The following is a 14,964-nucleotide window of genomic DNA, read 5'->3' as shown; positions in this document are numbered from 1 at the left end:
GGCACAAGTGAGCCGCAGGCCTCCTACGTGGCACAGATGTGTGCCATTTGTGAAGACATCAGAGTATGAGAATGTGGTCTTTCCTTTCTCTGCCTTCTTGTGGTTACTGCTGCTGCTGTTGCTAGTAGTATTAGTTTTAACCTGGCCAAATACCCAAATCTTCCAAAATAAGAATGTACCTTCTTATTTTGAAATATGGAGTCTGAAGATCCACAAGGCAAAAAACATAGAAGGTAATTCTCAAATGGAACTTAAGAAGTTGACCCTTTCTAAAAAAAAAAACTGCAGTTTAAATTCAGAAAGTCGTTTCTTATGCTATGCTGTTAATCCTAGGTGTCCCATCCACCTCACCTGAGAAACTTGGAGCAAAGAGCTAAAGGAAATTCACACACGTTCAGTAGTAGTTGGTGCGAGGTCAAAATTAGGTTGTTTAAAGGGCAAAGTCGGAGTACAGAGAACAGCCAGCAGCACACCCGGGTTCGTTCTCGGCGTCCGTATCTGCATGCCTTCTCTGGGAAGAGTCCTTGTGCTGAGCAAGTCTTTACACAGGGCAGCTTCTCCGGCTCTGTGCCCCGTTAATTCATGGAAGCTCTGTGTTCTGTTTCCATTACAGCCTCAGAGGAAAGCAACTGTTTGCTGCAAATTCAGGAATTTTCACTTAAAAGGATTTTAAGAGTTCTCCCTAGAACGGGACTTAGACGATTTTTACTGCAATGTAACAGCCAAAGGTCTAACTAGTATAGCTGTCAGAGTGACATCATACCAGGACCAGGGCAGATGTCTATGCTGATTCAGCAGCTTCCTGAGGCTGCAAGGGTTCATAGGTGGCTCTTCTATCTGAAAACCCTACACGGCACAGCTCTACTCTGACACACACGAATCACCAGGAACAGGCCTGACACGAAGGCAACTGGTACAGTAAAAAGAAAAACTATGAGTGTGTACAAGTAGCCCTAAGACGTTTTATGTTTCAAAAAATATTTTAATATATAACGTGTGTTTGAATACATAATTGAATTTTCTCTTCTGTGTGGAATGCCTTAGTGAATAAAAATATCAGCACAAAGGATGCTTGACGCCTAATTAATGCTATTTCCCCTTCTAGGAAATGATGCTCCCCAGACCTTGCCTTTTACTATGAGGTTTTTTCTTTTTTTTTTTTACTTTCTCATTAAAAACTACAAAATTAAAGGAAACTAGACGGATGTTTAAAAGAAGAAACATCCCACAGCAAGAGAGCTGGCCATACAATTCATTCCCACGGACAGTAGAGACCTTGTTGGTGTGTGAGGGCACAGCGGAGGTTGGTGCTGACCAGCCACTGCCCCTACAGAGCAGCTTTCCACCGTGTGGGGACAGAGCACTGAGCCAGACCCCAGGAGATGCTCTAGACTCAGTTCTGTCATCAGCCAGCTGTGGGGCTTACTGCCGAGACACTCCATCTCTCAGGCCTCATCTTCGCAGAGTGAGAGAATCACTCTAAAGGTCTGATGTTCCCTCCTCAGCTATACTGTTCAGTGACCCTATGCTGTCATATGGCACCAACCGTGCTAATCCACTTCTTGCTGTTAGCTGCAGTGGAGTCGCCCCATGCACAACAGAACATAAGGCTGCCCGGTCCTTCGCCATCCCCTTGATCAACTTTGGATCGGATCTTAGGAAGTAGATCAACAGGCCTTTCTTCCTAGTCCATCTTAGTCTAGAAGCTCTGCTGAAACCTGTTCAGCATCATAGCAAGATGCAAGCCTCCACTGACAGGTGGGTGGTTGCTAAGATGCACTGGCTGGGAATCAAACAAGGGACTCTGGTGTGGAAGGCAAGAATTCTACCACTGAGCCACCAATCTACCTCTCGAGGTTTATCTCCCCACAATATTCAGTTTGATTCAACTACATACGGTTCTCTTCCCAAATCACTGCCGGCTGCTGAAGCTATGCAATACGTTCATGTCTGTGCCAAGCAATGGCAATACTTAACCCTGCCCCAGGTTAATAACCAGGATCTGGGGAGAATCTAGGGAGATTAATCAGACTTGACTAAACAAGGTTAGTGCACGGGCCATGCCTTGAATGACAACGCACATGGGAAGGAAGCTGCAGCTCTTGGAAAACAGTGTACCAAAGGGAAGTTGAGTCGGAGCTGTGGTTCTGGTACAGGATCAGGAAGCAGTCTGGCGAAAATGAGAAAGGGCCGTGCTGGGAAGAGCAAATTGGTTCCATGACTTAGGGGAGCTTCTGACACCCCTTCTCTCTTGGCAGGCTTCAGTGGCAGGACATCTTGTCCACTCTTTAGTATTAATCATACTTAACATTTTCACAGCATTTACCACTTTAAAAAAAAGCACTTTCAAATTCAACAGCTTATTTGCTCTGTGGATCATCCATACTTAACTATACGAGGCAGGCAGGGTAGTATTTTTACTCTCATTTTACAGATGCAAAAACAGAGGCCCAGAGTCTTATGACTTGTCTAAAAAGCAGGGCTTGTAGTGACACAGCGGGGCCAGCCCAGTGCATGATGCCCACACCAGAGCTGATTCCATTATAGCAGTATCTGCACTAGAAGTAGCGGCGTTAATTGAAGGCTGGGTAATATCTTCTCTTGAGGCTTCCATCCTGGAGATGAATCATTCAGGCCACTTGAAATGTACATAATTGTGAATCTGCTACCACCCAAGCAACCAGCGTTCTCAGATTAAGACCCTGTGTGGAGCCGGGGCTGATTAAAGGTGCTTACTGTGAAGGTTCCATGGAGTGACAGGACACACCCCCCCAGTAAACACACAGGGTTTACTGCAAGTTTTCCTTTCTGTATAGAACCTGAGAACATCTCACCCGTAACTTTGGAGTGAAAACGGTGACACTGGCATGCTGAAACACGTATCTAATTCCATGTCCACCAATATAGTTCAGAAAACATTTTAAAAAATGACAAATGCCTCTTCTGGAGACCACAAGCTATCAAGGGGCTTACTCTCTTAAGACTCCAGTCTAACTGGAGGGCACAGGCCTTCCCAGGGCAGCTCTTCCAGCACCCAGGGCTGTGCAGTTATCTGAAAACAAGGCCCTGCCCTGGGCTTGGCCTTCCTGTGTGTAGGATGTTTCCTGGCCACACCCCTGGTGTGCCATTTACTACCCTCTGAGCATGGACGCTATGCGTCAGAATCAATTCGACGGCAATGGGTTTGGGTTTCTTTTTTTTTTTTTTGAGTGTGGACCTAGAAGCCACCTTCTCAGGTATGCCAGGCCTCTGCCCACCCAGGTAAAACAGGACAGTGGGCCTGCCAGGATTGTTTCTGGAAACTTTTCTTGTTTCCACTTAAGCTTTCTTGGGGGGCAGTTTTAATGTGATTTCATGTAGGGTTGTGACATACCCTCCCCCAGGATGAGAAGGAAAAGCCCCAAACTAGAGATACTGGCCCTGATGTCTGGGCAAGTCCACCAGTGGACTGTCCAACTCTGCCCACTTCCTGCAAGTACTGTCATCAGTTGAGATGTAGAGGGACAAGTGAAAAGGAAAATCCTAGAAAAACTGCCTGGTTTTCATCACCACGTTCCCTGCAATTTGACAAGAAGCCAGTTAATGCTCCCCCACTGGTCTTCTATTCCTAATTACACATCCAGGCAGACGGGCCTGCAGACACAGGTTACAGAAGGAAGACTGCGGTGAGCCATCGCCTCTGTCTGACAGCGGGTGTTAGCGGCCTGCCCACAGTGGCCCCATTGGACCCTCCAGTTCCAGTTGCATGAGATGTGTCTGCAGTACAGGGAAATGCCACCCAGGTCCATGGCCTCCTGTTACATCCCCTAAAGCCACCAGAGCAGCTGGCCTTATTCTTGGAGCAGAACCTTCACAAGACAGCAAAAGAAGGGCTGAGGGTCAGGGTGAAGGTTGGTCAGGGAGGCTGGCCTGCGCTCACCTCCAGGTTGACACAGCTCTTGTCTGTGGGCCTGCAGTGGCTGGCATCCCCGTCGGCTCTGCGGGGCAGCTCTGGGCCGGCTTGAAGGTGCAGGTCCCCTTGTTCCTCCCCCTGGTCCTGGCCGAGGTGCCACTCCATCTGATCTCTCAGTTTGGACTGTTAGGTGCATGGGAGGGATTTTGTTTTTTTAATTTTAAACAAAAAAGGGCCAGAGGGTGGGAAGGGGGAGGATAAAGAAAACAAAAATGGGTAAGGTAGACGACTGGAAAAACTACCAGACAAAGAAAAGCATGAACAGAAAAACCAACTTAAATACAGTGGCGTGAGAGAGTGAAGACAACAGAACCAAAATGAGGATGAGCAAAACGAAGGGCTGAAACATCTGAAAAGCAAAAAGAGAAAGAGGGAAAAAGAATGCAAAACACTGGTTATGAGGCGCATGCAATGGGGGTGCGTGAATCAGAAAACCAATCGCAAGCATACTACCCATGAAGGATACGGAAACAACGCTCTCCTTCCTTCCTGGGGGCTGAGCAGCAAAAGCCAAAATCCAGGGTGGCCGCTGGGTCATGCACCCAAGGGTGATGTGCAGAAGGCAGTACTCGTGGCCTCTCCACTCCTCCCTCCCGGCTCGGAGAGCGGGAGCAGAAGCAGCCCATCAGCAGGCTCTTCCATCAAAACCCTCCTTCTCTCAGGACTTGTTCCTCTCCCCCGTTCTGGCTTATCTTCCAGTGGGAGTGGATGGGCCTGGGCTGCCCAGAGCCCTTCAGAACTGTGCTTTGTCCTTTTTGGTTATAAACCCAAGTAGGGGTTCCAATGCTCATTGGCAAGTCTGCTAATTATCCTGACCGTAAGGTGAGTTTGTACTTTGTTTTAAGTTCCTCATAGTTTCTTCACCAGGTAATTGGTTGTTTGAGACAACAAAAAGGAGCAACAATAGACTGCGTCGTTCCCTATTGCTTCCATTGAGATTAGCCTTGTGTCCTGAGGAAAGGCCTCTAGACCAAGAGCTGTGGCCCAGATGAAAGTAAGACAGAAAAAGGAAAAAAAGAAACAAGAAAATAAAAGAGAACTAAAAAAAAAAAAAAACGAAACCCAACCAGTAGAAAGGCTCAGGCTGACACTGTGGGCTTTAGCACAAGGCAGGCTGAAATCATAACCAAGCAGCTGTGAGCAGGGTGAACTCTAGTGCAGCAATGCCAGCGAGCAGGAGGAAGAGCACGGTGGAGCGGGGAGGCAAGCCAAGGAGCCCCCTTACCTGCAAGTCTGCGACCAGCTCCTTCCCCAGGTTCCCAATGGGGGAGTCCCGGGACATGGAGGTCACCGTGGAGAGGAAGCTGGAGGACTCGGTGAGGTGGGGCAGGGGGGCCAGGTCTTCTAGATGCTCCCTCAAGGTGTCCCCAATGTGGTTCACCTGCTCCAGGAAGGCCTGCAGTTCCTTCCTGAAAGCCTTCATCTTGGAGTTGATGGTGCCCAACAGCTCAGGCTCCTCCCAGCTACCCTGGACACTGGGTTCGGTGGCATTGCAGATCAGCCCATCGGTGTCAGTGATGAGGCGCTCCACTGTGCGCCCAAGCCGCTCTGCCTCCTGCTTTATGTTCACCAGGCACTCGGAGTCCTCTTGGACCCGCATGAGTGCGGCAGAGCACAGCTCGCTGGCCTCAGAGGGCTTCCCACTCCCAAAGCCTGATGTCTTCTCAAAGGTCTCCTCTGAGTCACTCTCACCACCGATGGGGCCCTCCCTCTTGGGCTGGGGCAGCCGGCCTTCCTCCCCATCACTTTCCTTCTTGCCCATGTCACTCTCCGCATCACTGTCACGGGGGCTTGGGGCGCGCAGCCCCAGGTGCGTGGCCAGGTCGTGGCGCTGCATGCTGGACAGCAGCACGCGGTTCTCGTACTGCAGCTTCAGCACTTTCCCGCTCAGCTCGCTGATCTGTAGCCGTGCTGACTTGAGCTCCTCCTGCAGTGGGAGGCCTACGCCTCCACCCCGGCCAGCACCCTCATCTAGCCACCCCGGCTCTGGCCGCGGCTCAAACTTGAACTTGCTCAGCTCGTGGGTCAGCTGCCGGTTGTGTTCCTCCACCTCGGAGATGGACCTCCTGAGCAGCTCCGCTTCCTCCTCCACAAACTGGAGGTGTCGGCGCAGCTCCGACGAGGACTCAGCGGAGTCGGCCAAGGGTGAGGTAGGAATGTTTGGGGGGTGGTCCCTGCTCACACACTCACGCTCATGCTGGCCCCTCACGTCCTCCATTTCCGCTTTGAGGCCTCGATTCTCCACCTCCAACTCAACAATCTTGCGGCCCAAGATGTTGGCTTCCTCCTCCACCAACTTGAGCCGCAGTTTCAGCTCCGCCTCTCTGGTGCTGGGTGGGCCGCCGGCCTCCCCAGTTGGGAGGGGGCTGTCCACGTCGCCATAGAGGGACTTGTACTTCTGCAGCTCCTGCTCCAGCTCGTCCTTCTCCCTCCCTAGCTTGGCCATCTCTCTGCGCATCAGGGAGGCTTCCTCTTTGGCAAACTGAAGCTGGCACTTCAGATCAGCACTGTCGTCCTGCCAGGAAAGCACAGCCCAAGAGAAGGTTATTTGAAAATACTACATGTCAGTGTTTCTGATGATTTCCCTCGCACCTCTCCCCAAGACACACAAACACATGCACGCACACACACACTCTTTCCGTTGGTGCTGTCGAGTTACATGTAGAAAGGAGCCAGGACGAAGCACAGGAAGCTGGGGGCTTTGTGGAGGGGACATACTCAATGCCTATTGCTTCCCTGCTTTGTCACAGAAACAAAGGAAACCAAAAATTAGTTTAGAAAAAAAAAATGCACATGAAAACCATTACACAAGTTATGAGTGAAAAAGGGGAAAATTAAATGAAATTCCAACACCCAGCCATAATGTGGGGATCCTAATTACTTTGTGAGTCCAACCTGGTCAGCATCAGTAAAACAGGCAGAACTGTTTGCTGAACCTTCTTGTTGTTGTATTGTTGAGTCCGTTCCAAATCACAGCAACCCTATGTACAACAAAATGAAACACTGCCCGGTCCTGTGCCATCCTCACAATCGTTGCTATGCTTGAGCCCATCACTGCAGCCACTGTGTCAGTCCATCTCGTGGAGGGTCTTCCTCTTTTTTGATGACCCTCTACTTTACCAAGCACGATGTCCTTGTCTAGGGACTGGTCCCTCCTGATAACATGTCCAAAGTATGTGACACAAAGTCTCACCATCCAAGCTTCTAAGAAGCATTCTGGCTGTACCTCTTCCAAGACAGGCTTGTTCGGTCTTCTGGTATAGTCAATATTTTTTGCCAATGCCATCAATTCTTTGGTCTTCCTTATCCATTGTCCAGCTTTTGCATAGATATGAGGTCAATGAAAACACCATGGCTTGGGTCAGGTGCACCTCAGTCCTCAAAGTGACATCTTTGCTTTTGAACACTTTAAAAAGGGCTTTTGGAGCAGATCTGCTCAATGCAATACGAAGGTGGGTGCAGACGAGTGGGAAAGCCACTGCTGTTTTTAGCCCGTGGCCTCTTACTCCTTCCAGAGCGCAGAGTCCTCACACAAACTGCTCAGCAATCCACAAAGCCATCTAGGATGGCGGTGTCAGGTGACATTGAATCATGGCCCAGCTTTCCACAGATTTGTTGAGGTACCTGAGCTAACTCAATTCACCTCTCTCCCTTCTAGTCGCTTCACCCCCAGCTTATCACAAGGATACGTGGACAAAAAATGAGATGGGATGCATGCCTGTGTTTGGGAGGTGGAGATGCTAAAAACCACCAGCTCTGACAGGCCCTGAACCTAAGCACTGGGGACTCACAACCTTTTGCCACACAAGTATGACTTCTGAGGCTGTGGTTACGGTCCTTTCCCATTGGTCACTGTAACAAGCAGGAAATTAAACTCAGAATCCCAAGGTTAGGAGTTGAGCGTCTGATCTTCTGAGAAGCGGTTCTCATCAGAATACAGAAGATTCTGGAGGGTCACTGAAGCACAGACCCTCTGCTAGTAAAAGCCCACACCTCTCAGCTGTGGTCCAAGAGGCATTTTTTAACAGATTGGAAAGCCAACTTTACATTATTGGTGCAGGTCTCAAACCTCTGAGCTGTATGAACTCTCTGTTTTGGTCTTACACAAACACTTAACTACTCACACTCAGTGAGTGGGGAAAATGACCAATGTCATGAATCACTCCTACTATACTGGCTGGCAGAAGTTTCAAAAGGGGACTTCACATAGGCTCCCCTCCCCAGGCAGAGAAACGTACCAACAGCACACTCTGCACTGTTCCAACCCCATCAGTCCCAGGGGAGGAGACACATGTCAAACCGGGTTCTCCAGGCTGTCAGCCAGTCTCCAGAGCAAGTAAGCTCTCCCAGGACCTCTCCAGATGATCACTTGTGCTCCATGGCCTGAGAGTCGATGCAGCTTTCACACTCGGAGACTACGGCCGGTCCTCTGCTGCATTCTTGCAGCACATATGCCATTTGGCAGGAAGAGAGTGAAAGTCCTCCCTCAGAGCCTCCCAACTTTCCACCTTCCACCTTGCCTTGACCTGTCCTCCCTCATCAAAAACTGACGGAAAGGGAAAAAACAAAACAAAAGAAAAAGATGACATTGACAAAGAAGACTCAAGGAGCAATCTAAGACCAACCATGAAACCAGTGCCCTGGCACCAAGGTTGCTGTGAAGGCCAAATGAAACAGGTACAGCGAGGCGGCTTGTAAATGGTCAATCGCCACTTTAGCACCCGGAATGAACTTTCTTCTTGGACCGAAACACACTTAACATTGGGGAAAGGAGCGGGAGTTCAGCTTTTTTCTCTCTGTGCCTTGGGAGGGTTGTATGTATCATTGGTAGATAAGTAAACACTTTCACGTTTTAAGAACTTATCACATTAAAGATTTTGTTTGGCTTTGGTCAGGAAGACATGAAAACAGTGTCTCTGACTAATGAGAAGTAAGGCCTGTCTCACTCAAAACTCTAATGTGCTCTCATCATGGCTGTGAGGGTCAGGGTCCGGGTTACAAGAAGAGTACACGGGCTATAAAGACACACATCGGGTTTCATCCTAACACTGAAGGAAAAGCATGCTGGTGTATATGCTGATTCACTCATTCATTCAGTAAATACTGACAGTGTATCTACTGTATACAGAAATTGGCATGTTACTTTTAAACAACCCCAGCTTCCTAGAACTTTCAAAACCAAAACAATCAAAAGCACCTTTTTTAATATTCTGTTGAACATTAGATCTGCAAGAAATCCAAAAACCACAGACATTTCTCCGTTGTTCACATGAAGCATGGAGTTTAAATCAAGCTAAAATACATATTAGTGGGGACCGATTTTTAATCCTTTATAAATGAATTCATTTGGGAGTTAAATGCTTGGGGCGGGAAGATGGAGAGGTCTCCAGCCCCATCACTAACCTGACGGCCTTTGTTTATCCCACTGTCTAAAATCTCCCAAGCAATTCTATCTTCACTTTTGAAGCAGGGAAATGCATTTTCATGTCTGAGAATGGCTGAAGGAGCCACTGAACAGGAACCAGCCGCAGGGAAACTGCTCCCCGCTCTGTCCACCGCAAGCTTGGGACTCCAACAAGGCATCAAAGTGTGGCCGTGGTGCACATTGTGACCAGTGCCCTGACTCTATTTACAAGGACACCTGCAAATGGAGGGGCTGGTGTCCAAGTGAACGCTGGGGTGGGGCAGGTGGCGACAAGGACAGAAACTTTTATTCAAACTGGGAGTCCCCCTGTCGCCTCGAGTCTTGAGCAGGGGGTCTCAGGTGATCTCTCCTGAGGGTCTTTCCCCACAAGTGGAACCGAGAAATTTGGGCAGCAGGTAGGGTCTCAGAAGCACATGGAACCTGGGCTCTGACCACTCGGGAGGTTTATCTACACCCATTAAACAGAAGACGATCCCAAAGAGCCCCCAAATCACCTTGATTTTTGGAAACCTTGAACCTTGTGCCTACCATCCCCTCCCCACAGCCAGAACAACTTATCTACTTAAAGTTAACCCACTTCTTTGTCAGGGTTGCCAAAAGGGGCAGTTACAAAAGCATGACTCCACAACATACCCTAAGGAGGGTCTGATTTGTAGATGACCTGAGGACTGATTAAAAAACAAAGACAAAAAACAAACCTACTGCTGTTGAGTCAATTCCAATTCACAGTGACCCTACAGGACAGAGTAGAACTTCCCCATAGAGATTCCAAGGAGCACCTGGTAGATTTGAACTGCCGCCCTTCTGGTTAGCAGCTGTAGCTTTTAACCACTACACTACCGGGGCTTCCTGAGAACTGATAACATGTCCAAAAATGCTTCTTGTTCCTTAGAGAAAGAGACTACAGAAAGAGCAGGGATTCTACCACAGGACTGAAGCCTGCTGCCATTCCTACTTAGCACCTGTGCACTAGCCCTGCCACCAAGACCAAAGCGGTCTCCGAAAGAAAGACAATCTCTGAAGCCTAGGGAGCATGTGTCTCCTTAATGAAGGGTTGGACATGGTCCACCTGGTGGAGGGGCCTGAAAATAGGGCACTTCTGGAGTCCCTGTGGGGAGAGGGTGGCTGGAGGGAAGCTGTGCTCAGCCTCTTCTAAGTGGGGAAGCCATTGCTAAGACGGGAGAACCGCAGCCTCGCTCAAATAGTAGGTGGCCGGATACCCATCTTACCTTGTAATTACAGACTTCAAAAACTCTGCCAAGACTCTAAGGGAGGGGTCTAATCTCTAATCACCATGCTGTATCCTGAGCTTAGGGATATCAAGCTCTGGTGTCCAGAGATCAGCTAGCTCCAGGAATGCAGGAGGAGAGCAGAAGGCTGAGTCAAACTTTCCACATGAATTCTCCCTTCTGCGGGCAGAGGGTACAAGCATGGCATGGAGGGGAGAACACACACAAGACCACCAGCACCACCACCAGCAGCTGCAAAAGGCCTTGCCAAGCAACAGAAATATATCAGTGTTGGTATATATTCTTTGGCTTGCAAGTCTGCTGTCTAACCAGCACCCCAAGCAGGTGGACTGCTCTTGTTCCTACCTTGCGCTGGGGCACCAGTTTCCTTTGAGTTTTGGCTGCAGACCTGCAGGTCCCAAGGCGCTCCACTCCACCATTCTGCTGAACAGAAACTCCTCCTCTCAATAACACCGCAGACAGAGCAGAGCAGCTTAACCCCACCACCCACGGTGTACTTCCAGAGCCCCAGGAGCGAGGCTCAGGTCTCAGCCTGTGTCACCCAACAGGTGAATGAGACTCCAGGCTGTGCACTTCCCAACAGGGCAGTCGTAACTCTTTAAAGAAAAGGTCTTGGAGGGACCCCAGAATACATGGCCCCTGGACTCTGTTGGCCCAAAACTAAAACCACTCCTGAAGCCAACTCTTCAGACAAAGATTAGACTGGACTATAAGATATAAAATGATACTGGTGAGGAATGTGCGTCTTAGCTCAAGTAGACACGTGAGACTATGTGGAAAGCTCCTGTTTGGAGGCAAGATGAGAAGGCAAAGGGGGACAGGAGCTCGTTGAACGGACATGGGAAATACGGGGTCGAGAGGAGTGTGCTGTCACATTACAGGGAGAGCAAGTAGGGTCACATAACAATGTGTGTATAAGCTTTTGTATGAGAAACTGACTTGAATTGTAAACTTTCACTTAAAGCATGATTAAAAAAACAAGAAAAGGTTTCATTGATGAAGAGTAAGTTAAAAGTATGCCCTAAGCCGAGGAAGGTTTCAGCAGCCTGAAGTGGGACGGCAGATTTTACTTCCCTGGCATTAGTGGATTCCAGGTGAGATTTGGGGAGTAGAGCGGGTGTAAGAAAAAACGTGGGTAAGGGTGTAAGAAAGAAGTTAATCCCTGGCATTCCTGCTGTTCCCCGCTGCCAGGCCCTCCCTGAACGGCAGTATGGGGAGCAGCGTGCTTGGAGAACGGAGAAGCCAAAAGAAATCATGGCATCCGGAGTTCACAAAGGGACGGGGCAGCACTGCGACTGAGCTTAGTTCCACGGACTCAGGCGCCGCTCTAATTACTACCTGCTCGGAGAGCTTAGTGAGCTGATATCCCAATAAAGGCTCTGTTCTCTCTAACACCTAATACTAGCAGAAATTACAAAAAAAAAAAAAAAAAAAGGAAGAAAGGAATCCAGTAAAACAACTTTTCAGAAAAGTTCTGAAGAGCAAACGTACGTGTTCAGAAAAAGGCTAAGATTTTACCATCTTTCAGCTGGAATATTTTACTTCAAAAAAAAAGCAACCTAAGATATGTTCACCATTTTCATTAAACAGAAGCCAACACTCTGAAACAATGCCTTATGAATGACCAACGCTACAGCAGCTGTGTTACTGTACCAGGTGAGTGGCCGCGGGGGCCAGCACACTTCTTAGCAGTTTTCAGTTCTGGCAGACCCACAAGCTGCATCTTGGTACGTTTTACACACAGCCAGTTTGTTTCTCTTTTCCTGAAGAAAATCATCAGCTTCTCATTGGCAGAAAGAGGGTTTGGAAGGAAAAATTTTTATTTGATGGAGGTTTTGAAAGACTCCAAATCTTTTCACAGGTGATGTTTCTTTTGAACGTTTTAAAGGTAAAGTTAAAAGTTTTTGAGAAAATTCAAGATGAGGTGATTTTTCCCACTGTTGTTTGTTGCTGTGTGCCATTGAGTCAATTCCAACTCATAGCAACCCTACATGACAGAACTCGGTAGAGGACATAAAACCTCCGCTTACCTGGTTCAAAATTTTCTTTTCTTTGTGCATTTCCCGACTGCCTCTTCTTTTCAGAGAACTCTGAAATAGATCGAAACAACACTGTGTTACTGAGAGCCAGGCACCTGATCGACTGCCGTGATCACTTCCCTTCACTGGAATCAAGAAAGGACTTAAGGTCAACGTTTACATACAGTTGAATAAGTCTGGTGAGGGCCTGGAATCTTAAGGGGCTTTAAATACGTATTACTGTACTTGGGGTATTTTTCAATTATTCATGTTTAATGAAAAGAAGGGTGGTCTGGATAATTTATAACAGTAGAGAGAAGACAAGAAGAAAGGCAGGAAGTTTTGAACATAGATATGCAATATTTCTAGAGCTGTTTACCTTCCTTTTTTTTTTTTTTAAACTTCTGTTTACCTTTGTTTTTGTTTACCTTCCTAATATTTGTTTGGGCTAATATCAAAATTCATTAATTCTCCCTGGTGCCTACAAGGCCAGATAGAAGTGTGGTAAAAAAGGGAGAATGGTGGCCCATGTTTATATAGAGAAAACCTAATTTAGGTTGCAAAACTCTGCATGAATAAAAGCAAACAAAGAAAACCAGCTGCTGTCAAGTAGATTCCAACTCCTAGCGACCCCATTTATGTCAGAGTAGAACTGTGCTCCATGAGGTTTTCAGTGGCTGGTTTCTTAGAAAAAGACTGCCAGGCCTTTCTTCCAAGGCACCTCTAGGTGGACTCAAATCACCAATCCTTTGGTTAGCAGCTAAGTGTGTTAACTGTTTGCACCACGCAGGGGCTCCTCTCCACGGATAGTCCATTCCAATCCATGACTAAAGCTTAGCACTATCATGATGTCCGTATCTGTGTGAGCTGGCCATGGCTGTGTCCCGCAATGGGCTGGGTTCTAATGAGTTGATATGGATCACAGGTGTGCCTTAGCTGCTCTAGGCAAGAAACTAAAAATGTGTCTCAAATATAAACATGAATATTAATAAACGGGCCAAGATTGTCTGAGATATAATTAACAGGGAACCAGGATCGTTCCCACCTAAGGAAAAGTGTGAAGACAGAAAGAAATGACCGGAGGAAGAGAGGGAAGCATCCTAGGGGAAGAAAGTGGATTTGAGACCTGAAAAGATTAAGTTAGCCCTGACAAAGCCAGAGCAAAGTCTGTGAAGTACAGCTTTGTTGGACGTCACTCCAATCTTGGCACCTCCAAGGTGGCACGTACTGTCCCTGACAGCCACCACCTCCATCCTGCATCATGACCTTGGCGTGATGACCTTGGGCCTCCAGCATCTCATCCTGAGGCAGGTGCAGGGCCCTGATCCTTGCCTCTCTCTTCCACTCCTCTTCCACACAAACCAGTGTGGAAAGGAGGATCCTGTGCAGATCACTTGTATCAGTTAGAATTTAAGTTAACTAAGTTAACTGTCTGCATTTTAAGCTTTTTACTCTCAGAATCCCAGGCCTTGCCAATTATTGAAGGAATTTCAGATTAAACAACAATTAAAATCTGTTTTTGTAGTTGTTAGCAGCCCTCAAGTTGGCACCCAACTCACAGCAACCCCGTGCACAATGAAATGCTGCCAGGTCCTGCGTCATCCCCACGATCTGTCAGGGATTAGACCATTGTGATCCACAGGGTTTTCACTGACTGATTTTCAGAAGCAGATTGCTAACCCTTTCCTCCTAGTCCATTAGTCTGGAAGCTCCACTGACAGCTGTTCAGCATCGCGGCAACACGAAAGCCTCCACTGACACATGGGTAGTGCCTGCGTGAGAGGGGCAACAGCCAGGAATCAAACCCAGGTATCCCGAAGGTGAGAATTCTACCACTGGGCCACTATTGTCCTGGTATCTGAAATTTAGCTGCCCTTTGACCCCTAGCAGGCTGGAGGCTTGGATACCTGGAAAATAAACACATAACTGAGAGCAGGCCCTCAAGGCAAAGCAATGGAGAAAGTGGTAGAATCAGCATGGTACGTCAGGCACTCCCTGGTCAACAGAGGGCGTGGCAGCTTGTCACCAAACTCCAGATACAGAAGTGGCTTTAAGAATCAAAGGGCTAGGGCCACATAAACCAGAGACTTCATCGACCTGAGACCAGTAAGAACTAGATGGTGCCCGGCTACCACCAACAACATCCCTGACAGGGAGCACAACAGAGAATCCCTGATGGAGCAGGAGAAAAGTGGGGTGCAGAACTCAAATTCTAGTAAAAAGACCTGACTTAATGGTCTGACTGAGAATAGGAGGAACCCAAAATTAAAACCATTTCTAAAGCCAACTCTTCAGACAAAGATTAGACTGTAGTTAGAC

General features: G+C 48.0%; 1 protein-coding gene across 7 annotated transcripts in view; it reads right to left on the bottom strand.

The window, feature by feature from the left end:
* The window catches only part of MTCL1 (microtubule crosslinking factor 1), a 157,065-nt gene that overhangs the window by 53,007 nt on the left and 89,094 nt on the right, over nt 1-14,964 (bottom strand). For 3 of the 7 annotated variants that reach the window (XM_064294712.1, XM_064294709.1, XM_064294711.1), the window contains 4 exons: nt 12,658-12,717; nt 10,973-11,050; nt 5,178-6,467; nt 3,920-4,075 (listed from right to left, as the gene is read on the bottom strand). In XM_064294712.1, the coding sequence (XP_064150782.1) occupies nt 3,920-4,075; nt 5,178-6,467; nt 10,973-11,050; nt 12,658-12,717 (1,584 nt within the window). The remainder of the gene's footprint in view (nt 1-3,919; nt 4,076-5,177; nt 6,468-10,972; nt 11,051-12,657; nt 12,718-14,964) is intronic. The other 4 variants (XM_064294708.1, XM_064294707.1, XM_064294713.1 and 1 more) reach the window with 2 other exon arrangements.

Source organism: Loxodonta africana, chromosome 11 (genome assembly GCF_030014295.1).
Source record: "Loxodonta africana isolate mLoxAfr1 chromosome 11, mLoxAfr1.hap2, whole genome shotgun sequence".
NCBI classification, from domain to species: Eukaryota; Metazoa; Chordata; class Mammalia; order Proboscidea; family Elephantidae; genus Loxodonta; species Loxodonta africana.
Note: the sequence above shows the minus strand (reverse complement) of the source record. Positions and strands in the feature narration are given on the sequence as shown.